This window comes from Oncorhynchus keta, chromosome 8, assembly GCF_023373465.1.
Source record: "Oncorhynchus keta strain PuntledgeMale-10-30-2019 chromosome 8, Oket_V2, whole genome shotgun sequence".
NCBI lineage: Eukaryota > Metazoa > Chordata > Actinopteri > Salmoniformes > Salmonidae > Oncorhynchus > Oncorhynchus keta.
The window spans coordinates 13,731,384-13,754,095 of record NC_068428.1 but is presented as its reverse complement, the minus strand read 5'-3'; the positions used below and the strand labels follow the sequence as shown (position 1 = coordinate 13,754,095).

General features: G+C 41.0%; 2 protein-coding genes across 19 annotated transcripts in view; both read right to left on the bottom strand.

Moving 5' to 3' along the window:
- tab2 (TGF-beta activated kinase 1 (MAP3K7) binding protein 2) overlaps nucleotides 1-8,799 on the bottom strand; it is a 73,441-nt gene extending 64,642 nt beyond the window's left edge. For 4 of the 15 annotated variants that reach the window (XM_052523500.1, XM_035774679.2, XM_035774680.2 and 1 more), the window contains exon 1: nucleotides 4,903-5,258. The gene's annotated coding sequence lies outside the window, so the exon portion shown is untranslated. Of the gene's footprint in view, nucleotides 1-4,902; nucleotides 5,259-8,604 lie in introns of those variants that run through there. The other 11 variants (XM_035774685.2, XM_035774686.2, XM_035774689.2 and 8 more) reach the window with 5 other exon arrangements.
- A 5,430-nt stretch (nucleotides 8,800-14,229) lies between these two features.
- The window catches only part of LOC118386817 (cyclin-dependent kinase 19), a 77,606-nt gene continuing 69,123 nt past the window's right edge, over nucleotides 14,230-22,712 (bottom strand). For 2 of the 4 annotated variants that reach the window (XM_035774674.2, XM_035774675.2), the window contains one exon: nucleotides 14,230-20,951. In XM_035774674.2, the coding sequence (XP_035630567.1) occupies nucleotides 20,835-20,951 (117 nt within the window). In that variant the 3' untranslated portion in view covers nucleotides 14,230-20,834. The remainder of the gene's footprint in view (nucleotides 20,952-22,712) is intronic. The other 2 variants (XR_004826294.2, XR_004826293.2) reach the window with 2 other exon arrangements.

The following is a 22,712-nucleotide window of genomic DNA, read 5'->3' as shown; positions in this document are numbered from 1 at the left end:
GTATTGTATAGTTATTTCATGTATCGTCATTTAATTCATTAAAGAACATGAGTAACAACCACGCTGCATTTCGGTCTGACTCTCTTTCCACAAACGAAGAACGACGTTACAAGAAGACTCAAATCATGAGAAACAAACATTCTCTGGTCTGATGAAACCAAGATTTAATGCTTTGTCCTGACTGTCAAGAGTCACGTCTGGAGGAAACCTGGCACCATTACCTACAGTGAAGCATGGTGGTGACAGCATCATGCTGTGGGGATGTTTTTCAGTGACAGTGAGACTAGTCAGGATCGAGGGAAAGATGAACGGAGCAAAGTACTGAGAGATCCTTGATAGATCCTTGCTCCAGAGTGCTCAGGTCGTCAGACTGGGGCGAAGGTTTACCTTTCAACAGGACAACAACCCTAAGCATACAGCAAGACAACGCAGGAGTGGCTCCGTGACAAGTTTTTGAATGTCCTTGAGTGGCACAGCCAGAAAAAAAACACGGGGCCTAACGTTAGCTAGATAGCTAACTAGCCGCTAGGAGATAGTCAAGTCATGCCATTGGAGGAGTGGTTGAGTGACTGACTTTTCCCCCTCATATTGTTTTTCGGTAGCTATACACAGCTAGAGATGGAGATGTTATTTGGTTTTCTAGCAAGAACTTGAACGACTGTTATTCAGTTAGCATATCTCTTGCATTTGCATAATCCCTCTGGCTATCTACTCCGATTTCAGAGCACTCTCATCTGAGTGTGCCAAAGCGCAGAATAACTGATGAATGTATGCAAGACAGTAAATGCAGGCAAAACAATAGTTAGTCACGGATACTCTAGATAATATGTTAACAGCCTAGCTAACCGGCTCTGCTAGGATGAGTAAAATGGTCAGAGTGAGGTGTTCTCATTTGTGTCTGGAAGCAGCTAGCTAGCAAGCTACAATTTCCCATCGTTTATCAGTGCAATTTTGACAGCCAACTGCAAGCTGAAAAAGTTTGAGAGGGTTTATCTAGTGTTCCTTCAGTATATTTTAGCTCATCTTGTGCTGGCTAGCATTAATTATTCTTGTTGTTGTTGAAGTGCATAACTGAGGGACACAGAGCCTACCTTTTCATGGTTGTTTGATCAATAGTTCCCAAATGTAAGAGGAATCCCGTGGTATGTACACATTTGCAAAAATCCATTCAGGTGTATTTGTGGATTTTGGGGAATGCGTTCTAATGATCTAAAGGCGCGCTGTTGCAACTTCCTGTAAACACACAGAAGGCTAAAGAAATTTGGCTTGGCCCCTAAGACCCTCACAAACTTTTACAGATGCACAATTGAGAGCATTCTGTTGGGCTGTATCACCGCCTGGTACAGCAACTGCACCGCACGCAACCGCAGGGCTCTCCAGATGGTGGTGCAGTCTGTCCAACGGATCACCGGGGGCACACTGCCTGCCTTTCAAGACACCTACAGCACCCGATGTCCCAGGAAGGCCCAAAAGATCATCAAAGACATCAACCACCTGAGCCGTGGCCTGTTCACCCCGCTACCATGCAGAAGGCGATGTCAGTACAGGTGCATCAAAGCTGGGACCAAGAGACTGAAAAACAGCTTCTATCTCAAGGCCATCAGACAGTTAAATATCCCTCACTCGCCAGCTAGCACCCGGTTATTCAACCCTGCACCTTAGAGGCTGCTGCCCTATATGCATCGACATGGAATCACTGGTCACTTTAATAATGTTTACATACTGCTTTACTCATTCCATATGTACAGTGGGGCAAAAAACTATTTAGTCAGCCACCAATTGTGCAAGTTCTCCCACTTAAAAAGATGAGAGAGGCCTGTAATTTTCATCATAGGTACACTTCAACTATGACAGACAAAAATGAGAAAGAAAATCCAGAAAATCACATTGTAGGATTTTTAATGAATTTATTTGCAAATTATGGTGGAAAATAAGTATTTGGTCAATAACAAAAGTTTATCTCAATACTTTGTTATATACCCTTTGTTGGCAATGACAGAGGTCAACTGTTTTCTCTAAGTCTTCACAAGGTTTTCACACACTGTTGCTGGTATTTTGGCCCATTCCTCCATGCAGATCTCCTCTAGAGCCGTGATGTTTTGGGGCTGTTGCTGGGCAACACGGACTTTCAACTCCCTCCAAAGATGTTCTATGGGGTTGAGATCTGGAGACTGGCTAGGCCACTCCAGGACCTTGAAATGCTTCTTACGAAGCCACTCCTTCGTTGCCCGGGCGGTGTGTTTGGGATCATTGTCATGCTGAAAGACCCAGCCACATTTCATCTTCAATGCCCTTGCTGATGGTAGGCTTTGTTACTTTGGTCCCACCTCTCTGCAGGTAATTCACTAGGTCCCCCCGTGTGGTTCTGGGATTTTTCTCACCGTTCTTGTGATAATATTGACCCCACGGAGCCCCAGATCGAGGGAGATTATCAGTGGTCTTGTATGTCTTCCATTTCCTAATAATTGCTCCCACAGTTGATTTCTTCAAACCAAGCTGCTTACATATTGCAGATTCAGTCTTCCCAGCCTGGTGCAGGTCTACAATTTTGTTTCTGGTGTCCTTTGACAGCTCTTTGGTCTTGGCCATAGTGGAGTTTGGAGTGTGACTGTTTGAGGTTGTGGACAGGTGTCTTTTATACTGATAACAAGTTCAAACAGGTGCCATTAATACAGGTAACGAGTAGAGGACAGAGGAGCCTCTTAAAGAAGAAGTTACAGGTCTGTGAGAGACAGAAATCTTGCTTGTTTGTAGGTGAACAAATACTTATTTTCCACCATAATTTGCAAATAAATTCATAAAAAATCCTACAATGTGATTTTCTGGATTTTTTTTCTAATTTTGTCTGTCATAGTTGAAGTGTACCTATGATGAAAATTACAGGCCTCTCATCTTTTTAAGTAGGAGAACTTGCACAATTGGTGGCTGACTAAATACTTTTTGCCCCACTGTATATACTGTATTCTATTCTACTGTATTTTAGTCACCGGGTGCCACCGGGTCATCACTAGTTACCACAGTCACAAGGTAAAAAAAAAACACCTATTTCTATCATTTCTCTTCTTACAATCTGATTTGAAACCTAACCCTAACCTTAAACACACTGCTAATCTTATGCCTGTCCGTTAAACTAAGACCAAAAAGCAAATAATTGTTTCATGAATTTTTACGATATAGCCAATTTTGACTTTCTGGCTGTGGTGAAGAAAGAAAAGAAGATGCGATTAACTGTGTCAAACAACATTTTACTGCAATAGAAATGTAATACTTTGGCAGTCCTTGTTTGAAGAGTATATTGTTTTCAACAATATGTATATAAAAAAAATAATAATAATAACAAGTAAAATCAAAAAGGATACTTTTGAGATATTAATATTTTGGAGGTTGAATAAATTAATTGTATTTCAGAATCTAGACATACTCCAAATTTGAGAGAACACTATAAGGAGTATAGACACCAAGATGTTGTCTGTATCATGTACTGTTCACCGAACATAGGGTCTTACATGAGGTATGTATAGGTCTAAAAAGGGCCTAAAATGGCCACTTTGATCATGATTTTTTTTTAAATGGTTTGTGATAGAAAAGTAAAAATCATGTCAAACATCCTTTATACCAATTGAGATTCTATGTGAGAATTGCCAGAACAACCTGAGATACACTAAATATTTGCAGGCTGTCCTGGCATGGAATCACCCTATAATTGTATCAACATTTACGAACAAGGTTAGTCATGTGTCAAATCCACCCCTACACATGCTCCCCTGCACCTATACATATGAAAGCTGTCAAACCTTTCATCTGAAATTCTCCTGAAGGGACATTTAAATGAAGAGCTTGGTCAAGTCTGCTCAGATGATCAAACTAACTAACATTCACTAAAATTATCTGTATCAAACAAATATAAATCCAATAGAATAACATACACATTAACACATAGCCGAATTGAGAGAATGTGTAAAAAAAACTATTTCATTTCCATTCTATAGAAGGGAAGGTGAGAGTACAGGACAGGCTACTTTTAGTTGAATTGCGTTTGACTCATCAAGGTAATTCGATTCGTGCATCAATACAATTCATATAATGTAGGCTAGTCTACAGGAGACTTTCGATTAACCTACTTATTATAGGTTGGGCCTGTGCTATGCCATTCGGTACTCCTAGTTAATACGTCTCTAGGCAATATTTGGAGAAGGCCCATCAATGCAACGAACGGAAAGACAGTCCATCATAATCGCAAAGCAGTGTTTTGTGTGTAACACGTTTAACGTTAGATGCTGGGACCAAATTGTAACACAAAGTGTTACTTTTTCGAAGCATCGAACGTCACCGTAAATTACCAGCAAAACTATCGCGACTTGCGAGCTGCATGTTAGTTACCAAGCTAACTAACTTTTTGACAAGCGTAAAACTATTTCAAGGTTCTTTGAAGTTACAACACTTGATATAATCATATTGGCGTAGTAACTTAGTTGTGCTCTCAGAACACCATGGATGACGAGGTTTTTCAAGAAAACTCAATGGAAAAATGTAGCTACAGTGTAGCCTATAAGCTACAAAACATGCACGTCAGCTTTAAAATGTACGGTGGAACTATAAATGAAATGTTCACAGCTAAATATTATTACAAATGTAATAACACATTCATGCTGGACACAACAAATCGCACATAGACTAAATAGCTCGCGAGATTGCCTACACCAGTTGCAGTCAAACACTTTTTCACACTTGAAAAGCCGACAGCCAGAACGTCTTTTCTGCGTTTTCTTTTTACCAGAGGGATGTGGAGTCGCACACGTATTTCGAGCATGTTAGTCGGGAAGGTTAGACCGAATTTTCATCTACAGTAACTAAATTATAACTTCAAACCACTTCTGGGCCTATTCTGAGGCATTCGCTTACCGTCTCCGCCGCCGCTCCCCGGGCCACCTTCAACACCCGAGACACAGCCACCGAATCTCCACAGGGCCGTGGTGCTGAAAGAAGAGCGGAGGAGGGGGGGACTTCGTGAACGGAGTTTCTACGGCACTCTGGACTTCTCTGTTTTGACTCGAGTGGGGGGTTACTACATCCCCCCGCTGTTTCAGAGACACGGGAATTATTTTGACAGCTCTTCTTCTTTACCCCCTCTACTCCCACTTTATTTTCTCTTTTCTTTTCTTACGTCCAACAGACACCAATCAAAATACTGTCACAGAATATGGCGGCTGCTTATGCGAGCGCCTATCGCGAGACTATTTTTTTCTCCTAGGGGAAAGTTTTTTTAGGGGAGAGGAAGTATGATTGCTAAATGCTTTGTAGAAGCAGACGCAGACAGAGAATGAAACGTTTGTGGTAACCGGTAATATTATTTGAAGGGAAACTGTCTACGGGCGTGTGGAAGAAATACAGGTGGGGTGGTAAGAGGGTGCTTGTTAGGTCTATGTCTAGTAATCTCAATTTCTGAGAAAGTTAGGTTACAATAGTTACAATTATTGTAGGTGCCTGCACCCTTGATAAAGATAAGAAAAATATATATTTGAAAAAGTATATATTATATTACTAGAATTGCTCATAGTAATAGATTTTTTTTCACAAGTAATAAGTTATTGGCACTGTTATGGAATAGTTTGGCAGCCCCATGCATCTCAATATAAGAATATTAGCGGGCTGGTTAATCGTTTTTGTAGCAGCACCCCTAAATATTCTTATAAATAAAATAAAACAACAAAAGGCCTAATGGCCACCAAACCAATGTGCATTAACATTCTATATTTTGGTCAAAGCAACAAAAATAACTAGGGCTATACAAAACTTAGAGAAATGTTAGGGTTAAGTGGGTTAAAATCTTCAGAGAAATCACAGAGACTGCACAGAGGAACATGTAAAAATGCAGAATTTTGGCACTTTAGCAAGTCTTAATTCATATTAAAAATCAGATGTATTGAATTGTCCATGTGTTCTATATTAAAGGGCACTTCAATTAATATAACATGCTTTTAAATTCAATATTGGTGCACAATTTCTACATAAAATATCAAAGGGACACAAAAGGGACTTGTGGAATGACCCACCTACTGTAAAATATGGTGGTGGATATTTAACGTTATGGGGCTGTTTTGCTTCCACTGATCCTAGGGCCCTTGTTAAGGTCAACGGCATCATGAACTCTACCAAGTACCAATACTTTTTAGCCAAAAACCTAGTTGCCTCTGCCAGGAGGATGAAACTTGGCCACAAATGCATCTTCCAACAAGACAATGAGACCAAGCACAAAATCAACATTTTGCAATGGCCATCTCAATCTCCGGACATGAGCCACATTGAAAACCTGTGGTTTGAAATGAAGAGGGCAGTCCATAAGCACAGACTGGAGGATCTGGAAAGGTTCTGTATGGAGGAATGGTCTAAGAGCCATCCCAATGTGCTCTCCAATCTCATTAAACATTATAGAAAAATGCACAATGTCGTTATTCTTGCAAGGGAAGGGTGCATAAAGTATTGAAAGCAGGGGTGCCAATACTTTTGGGAGAAAAAGTATTAGTTGTTAAGCAAAATCTCTTTCTCTGAGGAATTGTATTAGTATAAAATAATATAATTTTCTAAATGTTTTGGTGCATGCAATATAGCTCAGTATTGTAACTATTTATTTTATACTCTTTTTTTGCTCATCTTTATCAAGGGTGTCAATTATTTTGAAGGTGACTACACTCTTAGAAAAAAAGGGTTCCAAAATGGTTATTTATGGAGGGATAGGGTTCTACCAATCACTGTTTTCATCTGAATAACCCTTTTTTGGAAAACAAGGGTTCTTTGTAAGGCAATGTGGTCTAAGAAACGTTTTGGATGAAAGGGTTCTTGAATCATTCTCCGTGAGGAAAGAAGGATTCTTTGGAAGACAAGAATCATTCTTTGGAAGTTAAGAAGGGTTACATAGAACCCTTCTTAATCTGAGTAAGCTTTTTTATTGTAGTTTTTTTTCCTTTATTTTAAATAGTGCCTCAGCATTAGGGTTTACCTCAGTGTTTAAACTTTAATATCAGGAGTTTGAGTAATATGATACATTTAAAAAGATGTGAGAATGTTTAAAACGACAAATTTTATGAGAATATTTGTGCATGTATCTGGTATTCCCTTAATCATTTTACATATACAGTACTGACATAGTTGATTTATTTGCCATTATTTCTGACTTTCAAATTAGTATTTTCTGTGATTTTATTGAGCAGAGAGTAGGGGATTAGAAGGAAATTCGTGAACCATCAGTGTATTGTGTCGTTTACAGCAAATTGGCCAGTTTTACCTAGTATTGACTTTTTCGTTGTAACATGTCTAGTGTTGATTCTGAGTTCAAGTGGAACTGACAGTGTTTTAACTACTTTGCAGATATGAAACAAACAGACAACCATAATATCAGTCAAAAATATACAATTCCCAGTTTATGCTACAAAATCTACTTTATAAGATTTTAAAAATAGGTTATATTTGACAAAACATTTCATGACGTAGAGTAAGGCATTGTTGGCGGAATAGATGGATGCAGTTCAATAAATGTATTTGTGATCTAACATATATTGCTATCAGGTTGTAAATCACAGCTGGCCTGGTACAATTGTTTGCTTTCTCTAGCCATTCAGTGTGCACTGTTTCAGTTTCAATGACTCAATATTTTGGACAAAAATGGACGAATGTAGCTAACTAAGGCTGGGAATGTCAATACACTCAAATTAGTCAGAGCAATGATCACAAGTCGGTCATAACGTGGCTAATATGCTAGCCTATTTATTTATGTGGCTATTTATTTAGCATGCTAAAAACACAGAACCTTAGGTAGCTAGCAAGCTGCTAGGAGGTTGTTATGCAATAGAGGCCGTTGAGAGGAGGACGGCTCATAATAATGGCTGGAATAGAGTAAATGGGATGGCATCAAAGACATGGAAACCATGTGCTTTATGTATTTGACACCATTCCACCAATTCTGCTCCAGCCATTACCACGAGCCGTCCTCCCCAATTAAGATGCCAACCTCCTGTGATATGTCATTGGAGGAGTGGGTGAGTGGCCGACTTTCCCCCCCATATCGTTTTTCTGTGGCTACAGCTAGAGATGCATGCGTCCTTTGGTTAGCTAACAAGAAATGTGAATCACTTTACTAGCTAGCTATGCTCAACTTGTACGTCTGTTAACATATATTTTAGTTGTCTATCAAATGGATTTGGCATCGATGAAATGGGCTGGAAGGCAAGTTCCCATTCAGTTGTCAAAACGTGTGTTGGACAGGCATGCATTGGCAGGCAAGATGTAGAAGGGAGAAGAAGCTACTATCGTTTATCAGTGCAATTTTGAAGACTGAAAAAGTTTGAGAGGGTTTCCCCCGTTATCAACGGTTCCCTCGTTAGCTTTTAGGTCATCTAGCCCTGGCTAACTTTAATTGTTGATCTTGTTGTTGTTGATGTGCATAGGCAACTGAGGGAGAGAGCCTACCTTAAAATTCTAAATTAAATAGCTAAATAATCCATAGTATGACCATCTTAAAATAATTCCATACGTCAGTTTAGAACCCCACCCCCCATCCCCCCTTTATGAACAACCCTACAAAGAGAGTTTGCCTTTCATGCCAGCTACCTGGGTTTGCTTCCGTGCCCCGCTGTTCGATACACTGGTGTCAGAAGTGGGATGGCGTCCGTGAGGCCATTGGAAAGCATGGTCGGGACATGTGTGAGTGGGCTGAGCAGTCGAAGCACTTGGACGTGCCTTCCCGTTCGGAGTGGTAAGTGTAGCGATCCTCGCTATATGAGCCATATTACTACAATTCCTACCAAGTGGGTTAGTTCTATTGGCGTAATGCATAGGGCGTTTGCCTTTCACGTCAGCGACCTGTTGTTCCCTTCCCTGCTACGCAGTTCGCTGCAATACTGTCAATTGCTAAGTACACAACCACAACAATACACATAATATGAACAAAAAAAGATATCCAACAGACAGAACAGATTGGATTTTATTTTAAACAGCATGTCCATAACAGCTGGTGGACTGCCATACTAGAGCTGGGAGCCAGTGGGAGGTCAGTAGGGACATGTGGGTGGTCACTGTGTGTTTGCCATGAAGAGAGGAGTTCTGGGGGAGCGAGACCTACAGTAGAGCAAGAAAAAAATCGACTGTAGGTTCTAGCGTCCCTGTGTTCGGTGTAGGATTTAGAGGTTATTCATATTGTTCAAAAATAACTTACTCTACTGTAAGTCTGTGTTATTTCTGTAGGTATTTGTGTGAATTTCTATACTTATTGATCGCCACCCCATTCCCCATTAGCCTTACCACCATCACATTATATTATGGAGGGAGAGCATTCTCACTACAGAGATGGAACAAAACTATTCAGTGTTAACAACAACTTTAATGACATGCCAACTCTCCCCCAATTTAACTGTGAAGTGGAAGTGAGGATTTAACATTCCTGGTACCTGTCATGGTTAATTAAGACATGTGTGAGTGAGGAGGAAGTGGATAGGGTTGTGTGACTCATTCATTAGGGGTCACTCTGAGCAATCAACCAGTCTTTGTAGGGGAGTGTTTATACGGCATCATTCACACATTGGGCTTGTTCGACTTCAACTGATTGATTTACAAATCACTATGCGTCATAAATAATTACTCATTATTAGTCGTCAGTCACAATTTACTCACCATGCATCACAGATGTCATGCTCTCCAACACGGCCATCACTCCATTGGGGATCATGGATGGCCAGCTATGACAGGACTGGGAGTTACACTTAATACATCATCATACACTGTGTCACTGGGTTCACCCTCCTCCATTACCAGGAGATTGTAAACACACAGGATAGGTCCTCCTGGGTGAAACTACTGTTTCCACCTTCTGGGTGCTCTGTATGTGCTGTTCATTGTCATTTATTCAGCCCTCACTGTTAAATTGGATGGTTGAATATGTCTGTCAAGACACCATAAACAGGTGTCCCATTTAAGTTGTTTTATTGATGTGGACCGAGTCTCTTACTGGGTTGCATTAACCCACACGTGGGGTAAGTGAAAAAACAGACGTTTCCTCGTGAAAAAGGACGGCACATTTGTTCTTCAGTGGACTATGTGGAAACATATGGCATCTCGTGTGTCTGCGTAATGCAGTGACTCACACACACACACTCACTCAGTCTTATACATAGACATTTATTTTTTAACCTTTGTTTAACTAGGCAAGTCAGTTAAGAACAAATTCTTATTTTACAATGACTGCCTACCCCAGCCAAACCCTCCCCTATGGTGTGCCGCCCTAAGGGACTCCCGACAACAGCCGGTTGTGATATAGCCTGGGATTGTGCCAGGGTCTGTAGTGACGCCTCTAGCACTGAGATGCAGGGCCTTAGACCACTGCTCCCTCCGGAAGCCACACACACACACACACACACACACACACACACACAAGACTGTAGCCCATGCTATCTGCACAGAATGTGATCTGCATGATATACACATGGGGGGTGAGGACTCAGAGATACTCAGTGTGTATGTCAAAGGGGAGAGGCAGTCAATGAGTCATCAAAATATATGTATTTTTTTAAACTTCCCAAAAACGTCCAATAACATAACACTATGTTGGATAGAAATTTTATGAAGTGGCTTTGTCTCATTCTCCAAGTGCCATGTGTGGGATAGAGGTAGACACTGGACAGGGTGCATTGGCACCTCCCAGTCAAACATCAAGAGGGAAAGGGGTGGCCCTGGTCATACTCCCTGGCCGTCACCTTGCCTTGGGTCAAAGTGAAGAATATTTCACAGAATGTCATAAGGAGCTTTACACTGTTACCAAATCCCTTCCTTCTCATGCACATGCTGTACTGATCTTCAAGCACATAGATTATCACAGTGACAACTTGATAGGGGGAAAGAGGGGAGGAAAAGTGCAGCTCATGCCAAAAAATAAGACTGTTTGCAGACCAAAACAAAGCCACGCCACTGCATGTGCAGCGCGCTCCTCAGATAGGCTTCCTGGGAAACAAGGCCGGCCACCCACATTCCTGGCATGGAAAGAGGCGCTTTTCTCACGGTCTGAGGACAGCCTGCCTGTCTTGGGTCAACAGTGGTGATTTAGTTTGCAGCGGTTGCGGGTCTCCACTCATTGTTCTGCTCCGAGCAAACTTTAGGCGCCCAATGTGCCTATCCAGTGTCCACTGACCTTGCAGCAGGTATAGTTTCCCTCCTACGAACAAGTGTGAAACAAGGCTTGTGGAGGAGCGTACTTAGGCGGCAGGAGGGGTTGTGTGTGTGTGTGTGTCTTAGGGGGAGGTGAATGGGGAGGTGAGGACAGGAATGTTACCCAGTCCTCTTCAGGGATCAGCAGCATGAGGGGGATGTTGGACGGGACATTCTAAGCACAGAGAAACTGTTATTCTCCTTTATGAGTTTTACAGAGCACTGACAGTAATTATAGGTACAGGGAGAATTTGCGCTCCATATTGGTTTTCAGTTTCTAAACAAGCAATTATATGCTTACTAATAAGTGTTGTTATAATAATATAACAAGTTATAGTGTAGTATTGTTGAATACTTGTTTCTGATTGTCTTGAAGGACATTCTGGAGTGTACATTATCTAAGTGATAATACAGTGCCAGTATATCCTATAAACACGTCTTTGAGGGCATTATTACTTTAATATAACGGGTTACCAACATATTCAAATAATATTTTTATAAAAAAATATATTTTGATTCATTGATTCATACTATTTCATCCTTCCACAACATATAGTCAGTGGATTGCGCAGTCAGATGGAACAGAGTAAATAGGCATTTCAACATCATAGCTCTAGCTGGTGGTAACTTGTGAAATTGACACCGAATGGAATGGGGTTTAAACCAATCAGCATCCAGGATTAGACCCACCCATTGTATAATTCCCTATAATGCACAGTATTCAATCGCTATAGTTCATTCTTGTTTGAGCTGCTTTTGAGAGCAAAGGTCGAATTGAAAAAATTGTTGGCATTGTTGAATTCTATTTTCATAATGGCAAGCTAGGATTGATGGTTTGGTTAGCTAAACTACCAAGTATGTTTTGTTTACCATGGCAACTATTGTACTATAGCTATGCAGTTAACCTGCTAGCTACTTCAGTGGATGTTGAACACAATTCTAGCGGCAAATGTGTTACATTTGGTATAAAAGTGATAATCAACTCGGGGCTATATGCGCTCTCCGTAAAGTAATGCAACTCTGTGGAAGGTCAGTTCACTCCGGTATTTTCCATAGAACGCATAGACCCTCGTTGATTATCCCATACATATGACCAAATATCTAGGCAAATCCAATTTTATGAATTTGGGTTTTAATTCAACAGTTGTGAACTGGTTTCTAAAATCTTTGTTCATATGTCAGTTTTAACCAATAAATGAATTGTAAGACTTTGCAGCTTAATTGGGTGTTTTAACATTTCTGTTGTCAAACGTAGCCCTACCCACCAAGCAGTGCTGTGCTTCTTTAAACAGTAGAGTTGAGTGGTTTAAGGGCTGAGATCCGGACCTAGATATGCTGCTCTCCCCCATCACAGTCAGCCTGACCCTCTGTAGATCAGCCCAGCATTCCTCTCTCCCAACCTTTAGGGGTCTGAGGGAACAGACTCACAACCACCACTGGCTTCTTCTGGAGAGGACACACAACCAGAAACCAACATCATCTCTCCCCTGGGATGTTCCCTGAGGCTCCTAGCTAGGCCCCATAGGGCTAGCAAGAACTTCCCCCAAATGAGGATGGAAAATTAGTCTCACTAGGTGACCTTTCCCTTTAGATGATTCCTTAGTCGGCGTTCAAGCAGTGGACTCCACTTCCATAACTGATGCCCATGTGACTCCCTTAGAGCTTTCACTGATGCTGTAGCCTCTCCACTGGGGCTGAAAACACAGGTGTTTTACTGTCTGTCTGCCTAATATGGGCCACTGAGCCTCTATAACAGGGTCATGAGACAGCGAATAGGAGGAATTTGACCCATGTGTCCAGGGAGTCAGTGTTTGGCTGCTGTATGGGGAGTTGGTCACTGCTGTGCAACTCAGACATTTTCAGTCTCACTGGACAAAGAATCTGTAGGAAGACGCCAGGCAAGCAGGGCTGTGTGTGTGTAATGGGAAGGTGTGGCACAATAACTCAACTTGGGAGGGGCACCTTGAGACAAATGGGATCACATCTGTGTTAATACATTCTGCGGAGAGCTCTCCGGCTCATACACTTCTCTAAGTGATAGGACGAGTAATACGTCAGGGTCCTGGGAGTTCACACGGGTGCTGTCCTAAATGGAACACTATTCCCTATTTAATGCACTATAAAGTAGTGCACTATAACGTGAATAGGGTGCAATTTGGGACATACTTTGGTCCGTTCCTCATGGCTGCATGATTGATGATTGCTTGCCCTGCCTGCACTGGTCTCACTGTACAGTCTCCAGTGGCTCCCAGACAATATAATTACCTTGAATGTGGCACCCATTTGACACATCTAATGGAATCCTGTGCAAATACATAACACAGTGTAGACAATGAATGTGACAGGGCTTGATTTTAAATATAGATTTTTAAATATTGAACTATAGAAAGTAGTCATGAATAAAATGTATTTGAAACCAGTCATATCTTGGTCTTTCTCTCTCCAGGTGCTTGAAAAGGTACTGGGGGCTGGTTATAGGTAGAGAAATGAAAGCTGGTGAAATGTCGGGAAAAACACTGTATATTGTTACATTTTCACTTGCTTCGTTTGTTCAAACATGGCTTAAAATAAGGTGTCTCAAAACACAGTCCAGTCAGACCATTAAATAGACCCCATCATGCCACCTGACTGGATTGCAGCTGGAAAATCATGCAGCTCACTTATGACACCCTGTGGCCAAGCAAGAGAACACCACCTACATTCTTCATCCGTGTTGCAAGGTGTACTCTATCAGTGTTACTGTGACCATAGTTGAGTATTTCAAGATAATAAAAATCCTGTAAAATGTAAACCCTGGTTCCTCCCATTTGAGCCTTGCATTCCAATTGACCCAAGCATCCAAGTTAACATTATTTGGCTCAGAACAGCTCAAAACAAGACTTAAGATAGATATAACTTGCTATGCCACAAGCCCTGTGGATAAGATCCAATGACACAAAGATATCAGACAGTGTGACACTGGCACATCTCTCACACTAGAAACTGACACACAGCTGTTTACACTCAAACTCAGGACATTGGAATGAACCAGACATGCTATCTGAAGCAAAATAGATTTTATTATAATAGAGGATATTAACTGAGTGTACAAAACATTAACACATTTGTAATATTGAGTTGCCTCCCCCCTTTGTCTCAGAACAGCCTCAATTCTTCGGGGCATGGACTCTACAAGGTGTCAAAAGCGTTGACATGTTGACTCCAATGCTTCCCACAGTTGTGTCAAGTTGGCTGGATATCCTTTGGGTGGTGGACCATTCTTGATACACACGGGAAACTGTTGACCGTGAAAAACCCAGCATCTTTTTAAAGTGATTGCAGTGGATTTAACAAGTCACATCAATAAGGGATCATAGCTTTCACCTGGATTCACCTGGTCAGTCGACGGCATGGAAAGAGCAGGTGTCCTTCATGTTTTGTACACTCGGTTTAAAATAAATATACGTGACTTTTTTTCTCATTTAACAGTCATTTGTACAGTGAAATTAGGGCAACGTCGTGAAAACCAGCTGAATAAATGTGTTCTTTTTATTTCCTGCACTGTGCTATTGCCTTACTTATGAAAGCTATGAAAACAAAATACATGTAGGCCATGTGTGTATTTTGAACGTTGTCTGTGTGGCCACACACACATTTACACACACAGAAAATGTTTTAGAATTGACAGACACCCAGACCTGCAAAGCATGGTTGTCTCATGCCATGGAGCCAAAAGAGAATGTGGACCACAACATGGTGGAGCACTTCATGTCTTAATACGACTTAGGTTGCGTCCCAATGTAGTGCACTGCATCCCAAAGTGGTGCACTATGTAGTAAATAAGGTGCCATTTGGGATGTACCCCTTAGAGATGAGGGCTCCTTGACGTAAACATGCACAAACAATTATGTTGCTTTTTGTCTTTCTGTGAGACTTGAAATCACATGCTCTGGTTAAATGGTTAAATTGGTTTCATATTGGAGGACAGAGAGCACCACGACCACATGCACAAGAGACCTATAAACAGCTTCCCAGAAGGCATTTTGAAGTATCACAGGAGCACTTTGCAAATGGGAGTGTGTCTTTCTGTACAGACTGTTGAGAGGAGGGGAGGATAAGTGCTTAAATTCTGGATTGGAAAAGGGAGGTACATGCAACACTAGCAAAGGGGGAACGTGAAGAGGTACAGACCTAGAGGTGCACTATCATTCATATGTGTATTCATTACTAGTGTGTATCATTAGGATGTCCACACAAAAGGCAAGAAGTCCTAAAAAAGCTTTGTCTGGCATATAACTTTTATACAACCTCCATATCTTTAGTGTCTAAACAAAACATGAAATACTTTTCATTTACCACTAAATACTTCAGCTAATAACAGTGCATTCAAAGACAATGATCATATCAATGTTTCAAAGAGAAATTATTAACATGTGTTTATGTACAGAATCTTAGGACAATATTAATTAGAATAGAAAATGCAAAATCAGCCTACGTTGTACTTTTTGCAGTCATTAAATTAGAGACGGGACATATTGAACTCAAACTTGATATTTAACCGCTCGCGGTCCTTTTGAAAATAACAGATCCTACATTTTAGATGACAACAACAAATACAGAAACAAACTCAAATGTAACTCAAAAGGTATTCACAGATCAGAAAGCATAGGACAAGGAGAAATAAACACAATCCTGAACATCCCATTATGTGATGGCAACTTTAAACATAAACACTAAAAAGGCACTGTACACACGTTAAAAAATGCCTTGTTTCAACCCTGTCAAACTGAGGAGTTCGTGCTGATGTGAGAGAAAGTCCCTGGGCTCTATAGACTGAATGTTGCATCACACAGTATCCAACTAGATTCATTATTTCATATGCTTTTATAGAGAATCATTTCCCTTGAAAAAAAACTAGAAGTTATCAAGTTGACAAGCAGGTTTATGGTAGATTGGTCATTGGAGTGATTCAGTCTCTGTTGGACAGAGGTGCCCGTCTATATCTATCTTATGGTATGCGTCATTAAGGCAAGAAGAGGAAAGCTCTAAAACATGGGTATTATTCATATATACTGTATATACACAGTGCCTTCAGAAAGTATTCACACACCTGGACTTTTTCCACATTTTGTTGTTACTGCCTGAATTTAAATGGTTTCCATTGAGATTTTGTTGTCACTGGCATAGACACATTACCCCATAATGCCAAAGTGGAATTATGTGTTTTGAAATACTTACAAATGAATTACAAATAAAAAGCTAAAATGTCTTGAGTCAATAAGTATTCAACCCATTTGTTATGGTAAACCCAAAATAATTTGAGTAAAATATTGCTAAACATGTCACATAATAAGTTGCATGGACTCACTCTGTGTGCAATAATAGTGTTCAACATGAGTTTTGAATGACTACCTCATCTCTGTACCCCACACATACAGATAATTGTAAAGTTCCCTCAGTCAAGCAGTGAATTTCAAACACAGATTCAACCACAAAGACCAGAAAGGTTTTCCAATGCCTCGCAAAGAAGGACACCTATTGGTTCGCAAAGAAGGTCACCTATTGGTATATGAAGAAAAAAAATGAAAAAAACAGACTGATTATCCCTTTGAACATGGTGAAGTTATAATTTACACTTTGGATGGTGTATCAATACGCCCAGTCACTACAAAGATAAAGGTGTCCTTCCTAACTCAAGGAAACCGCTCAGGGATTTCACCATGAGCCCAATGGTGACATTAAAACACTTACAGAGTTTAATGGCTGTGATAGGAGAAAACTGAGGATGGATCAACAACATTGTAGTTACTCCACACTACTAACCTGTTTGACAGAGTGAAAAGAAGGAAGCCTAAACCTATCCCAAAATATGCATCCTGTTTGCAACAAGGCACTAAAGTAATAAAACTGCTAAAAAAAAATTTGCAAAGCAATTAACTTCTTGTCCTGAACACAAAGTGTTATGTTTGGTGCAAATCCAATACAACACATTACTGAATACCACTCTCATTGGCATAGTGGTGGCTGCATCATGTTATGGGTATGATTGTAATCGTTAAGGACTGGGGAGTTTTTCAGGATATAAAAAAATTAACGGAATGGAGATAAGCATAGGAAAAAACACCTGCTTCAGTCTGCTTTCCACCAGACACTGGGAGATGAATTCATCTTTCAGCAGGACAACCTAAAACACAAGGCCTAATCTACACTGGAGTTCCTTACCAAGAAGACAGTGAATGTTCCTGAGTGGCCGAGTTAGTTTAGACTTAAATCTACTTAAAAATATATATGGAATGACCTGAAAATGGTTGTCTAGCAATGATCAATAACCAATTTGGCATAGCTTGAAGAATTTAGAAAATAATAATGGGTAAATATTGTACAATCCAGATGTGTAAAGCTCTTAGAGACATACCCAGAAAGACTCAGCTGTAATCACTGCCAAAGGTGCTTCTACAAAGTATTGACTCAGGGGTGTGAACTTGTAAATTATATATTTTTGTATTTCATTTTCAATAAATTTGCTAACATTTCTAAAAACATTGCATCTCAGTGCTAGAGGCATCACTACAGACAGTGGTTCAGGCTGTATCACCAGGCTGTATCACAACTGGCCGTGATTGGGAGTCCCATAGGGCAGCGCGCAATTAGCCCGCGTCGTCCGGGTTAGGGCTTAGCAGTCATTGTAAATAATAATTTGTTCTTAACTGACTTGTCTAGTTAAATAAAGATGAAATAAAAATCTAATAAATAGATGTGTTATTGTGTGTAGATGAGCGAGAAGAAAAAAATATATATATTTCAGCCATTTTGAATTCAGGTTGTAACAACAAAATGTGGGATAAGTCAAGGGGTATGAATACTTTCTGAAGGCACTATATATGGAAACAATACATATGATTGTATAATGTATACTATATATATATATATATGCATTTTTTTCTTAACAATATTTAATTTAGAGTACAATTTACAGTGCTGTAAGAAACAAGTGAATGCCTTCTTCAATTACAATATTCAACATTAGATTTACAATAAGGAATGGATATCCCAATAAGATAAGATAACTGAACTGCATGCTTTCATAGTAAACCTGAAGCATGGTGCAAGTGAAATCTCTTCTCTTTTATTTTGCATAGGAACTGTTTTGAGAGTTATTTACCCCACTATCACCTGTTTGTTGGAGCCGCACAATGAATAATACTTTTGATACCTCGTTTGTGTGGAGATGAAAATTGAGAAACCGTCTCATTTATTCTTAATGCTCTTCAACTATACTTAAAATACATGCCATAGGGAGAGAAAAAAAAAGAGAAAAACCTTTTTGAATAGCTGCTGGTTTTGTTCCCGAGGAAAACACCACTGTTCTGGGAAGGCGGGTTGTTAATCCACCGGGCCTGTGTGCCTACCAGACCATCGAGAAAAGAGAAACTCAAAACCGAACCAATACGTTGACATTGTATCAACACCAAAGCAACAGTCAATCCGACATGCAGAAACATTCTGGGCGACTGTTAGGAACTCATGTTGAACAAGGAGCAGTCCTTTTTGCTCATCTGGCGTTCACCTCAACACACATAAGATATACTGGAACAGTGATCCAGTGAGCTGGGAGTCCTGAGAAACACATCGGATATGTGTGAGGAGAGAGAGAGAGAGAGAGAAGGAGAGAGACATCCTAGACGGCGGTCAACAGCCGAACTATCAATACGACGGGCTCTCGAAACCTGTTTGACTGAGCCGGAGATAATAGACCAATGCATCACTGATGATCTGTGCAGTATCACTGTCAGAAGCAAACAGCTTCACAGAGAGCAGTCTATCGGTTGGGAAATACATGGTAGTACCTTGTACTGTGGCTGTGAATATTTGTACGATAGAAAAACAGAATACGTCTCTCCTTTGGCAACAAAAGGACAGTGTTGATCATCATCAATATATACCAGTTGAACATGGCTGATGATTTTCGAACATCCCAAAAGGCTGTTATAATAATCGCAGCAAAAAAAAAAAATCACACATTTTCACCATTGCTGCAAAAGAGGTCCAGTTCTCTCAATGGCCAGTACATGTCAGTGTTTCTACACCCCTTCACCAGTCACAGAACAAGCTAAAGTGGCTGCCTTATTCCATGTCCGTCTATCTCGGTGTGTTTGGGCACACACAAACAGTACAGTTCCAGTCAACCTGTTTTCAAAGGATAAATACTATAAGAAACCACTTCTCGGCCTTGGTTTATACTCAGTGCGCAACCAGCGGTGTGGAGTTGAAGAGGACGGAGCATAATAATTCACCCCAAATTTGTTCCAGCTCTTTGCAGATCCGTTCAGCAGTGTAGTCCTTTGACTGAATAAGAGAAAATACAAACTGAAACTGTAAAGGGCAATAAATGAGAGAAGAAAAATGTAGAACATTACATTAACAACAACAACAAAAACTATCAGGCAGTAACAGTATCTGGAACATACACACTTTTGGCTTCCCAGTATGATGACGACGCACACCTTCGGTGACCTTCGGTGACCTTCGGTGACGTCTGTGTCCGTGGTAAGATCCGTCAAGCAAAGGTGTCCACAAAGAGGCACCTCACACACTTAAAGACTTCCGGATTGAAATGAGATCGTTCAGATTCACCAACAAATGTTTCCTTGGTGGACACGACCCCATGGTAAAGAGTAGCTTGGTAGTTGTAACCTGTCTGACGACAGGCGGTACCTAGAGTTGTTGGAGACAATTAAAGATTACATAACTTGCTGCAGAAACATTTCCTTCCAATGCAGCCTTTTAGACTACAAATCTAGACAAACAAAATGCCTAAAAGTAAAAAACCCTAAATATTAATATAACAAGATTAAAATAAATGGTGTATTTCATAGTTTTAAGACGTTCTCTTATACAAATGTGATTCCAAGCCAACCGGAGAATAGGAGATTCTGTCTTGTTTTCTCAACAGGAAAGTGTTGGCTCATTTTCTTTCTTTTGCTTTGATTGTTATCTGTATATCATAGATATCCAGGGTAAATAAATGTACCGTGAAGGAAAGTGATGATAGTAAAGGGCTATTTTCATGTGTCAATATCCAACAACATTTACAAAAACGTCAACGATCAAAGTAAACTTAAACTCCACTTCGCAAACAAGCAAAACAAAAGTGTCTTGTTAAATGAATAGAAAAAGGTGCTATATAGTATTTATATATGAACAGAGCTGCAATTCTTCCTCTTGAAGAACATGTTTTTTGTAAGTGCTGTGACTCGTAGTCTTTGTGTAGTAGGCGTGTGTAGTCAAAGTTGCACCTGATGAGTTTTCCTTCTCATAATCTAGTATCAACAGATTGTGTCACTTAATAATAATAGAAAATCTTGCCCGATGCCCTTAGGTGGTAGGGTTTGTTTTTGGTTCCTATGTTGAGTTTGCCTTCATATTGCAGTGCCCTCCGGTAAAGTGTGAGGGCATTGGGCGGAAGTGAGGCCAGGGTCACTCTGTGTAGTAAGGCTGGCATGAAGGAGGAGAGAAATGACTGTTGCGTTGTTGAAATGATCTGACACATGATGAGGTCTGATCAGGATGAGGGAGATAAGCGGTTATGCTAAGGTTTGTTTGAGGTCGAGGGTTAAGTTTGGGAGAGGCCCCTGCTGTTGATTTGGAGAGCAGTTCTCGGCCCCTCAGTAGCGGTGTGATTGGTGGGAATACTGTGAGCTCTGCTGGGATGACGACGAGTATCCCTGGGACTGAGTGGAACCTTGGACGTTGCTTTGGTATCCAAGGCGGGAGTTGGAGTGCTGGAGAAAAGAATGGAGAGGAAACCGTAAACCGTTGACGACTAGAGACCCCTGTCATTAATTATTTATCAAGTCGGCACCACTGGAAAATACCATTGTCTATTTCAACCTTGCATGGGGTTTGAGAATAAATAATTCAATAACTGTACCTTGGGAGACCTTGCGGGAGGGGAGTGACTTTTGTTGGCAATGTTTTCAATTGTAAAGCTGGCTGAATAATTTACAGATCAAGAATGAGTCTTATAGAAATGCATGATGCATTGCCACAGATCTGTAGTGTTGATCAACATACCTCTGTGGCTTTCCACATTTTTTTAACTTGGCATCCAAAGATGTGGTCTACTTCTCACCGATTTAGAACAGAATTAGCAAGAGACTACCAACCTAATTCGGAGCAATTTTACAATGCCATGACAATTCTATATCCTAAACAGTATACTGTATATCACGCGACAGAGTAAAACCTGCTGCCTGTTTTGTTTCATGACGTAAAAACAGGACCGTTTCTTTGTGCTCTGTACTTTGCTCAATGATTCCGATGATTGCTTTTGTTCGTCTGAATAAATCAATCATCTGGGGGACTGAGCCACCACATCAATAGAAGGGCTAACCACCCACCTTATACTACAGCTATAAAGAAAGCCGGCTCTGAATCAGATGACTGATTACGGACCGTGACTCACTCTAAACCAGCTCAGACTGGGCCTAAGGCCAAATGTCCTAAAAAGGCAACAACAAAAAAAGGCAGAAGTCACTGGCCTTCAGATGAGAAACCCTTCTTCTGAGCCACCAGAGTGGCCCTGAGGACCTGCTGCTGGACTGGGGCCCAGGGGGCTTGGGTGGAGGGTGGAGGGGATGGGAGCAGAACGTGGCTGAAACTCCTGAAGTATGGAGACCTCGTAAAAAAAAAAAATACTCCCATACATCTCTGACTACAACCCACACATCGCCGCCTGTCTAGCAGTCTATCTATCCAGTCTATCTATCCGCACTCACAGAGAGAGGGGGGGAGCGAGTGGTGCACATTGGGATACCATAGCCTCGGGGAGAGTGATCAATGAGGAGAAAATTAGGGCGCGGAATGTGACGCCACAGCAAGCTAGCTCTCTGTTCCACTCGGTCTGCCCATCCAGAAAGCAAGGGGATATTTATACATCTGTTCTGGTGAGTCTTGAATTTGAAGAGCCCAGCAGCTGTCCACATGCAACCTCAGCCCCCTGCTAAATATAGCCCAGTCAGTCAGTCAGTCAAGCAGCACCCCACACGGCACGGGCCAAGCCAGGAGACACCTCTGAACAGACTACAGTTGTGGTCCGGACAAGGTCAGGGAGGTCACCTTTATCTCACCTTACTCATACGTAATAAGACCCTCTCTACCACATTCTCCACTCTGTCCCCTTTATCAGTCACTACTCCAGTCACCCGAGCCACGGACTGTTCACTCTGTTACCATCTGGCAGGCGGTATCGGAGTAGCTTCTTCCACCAGGCCATCAGACTGCTGAAAGGTTAAACCTAGCTATCTCCCTGCACAGACCTGCACCTTAGAGACTATCTGCACATTAAAGATGATTTGCACAGACTACCCACACATCCAACCCTTACACACACAGTCAACTCTGCTGTTCTAATACATACTATTGATTCCACTACCCACTTTATACACTGAGTGCACAAAACAATAAGGACACCTGTTCTTTCCATGACATAGACTGACCAGGTGAAAGCTATAATCCCTTCAACCTTGTGGAAAGCTTTTGAC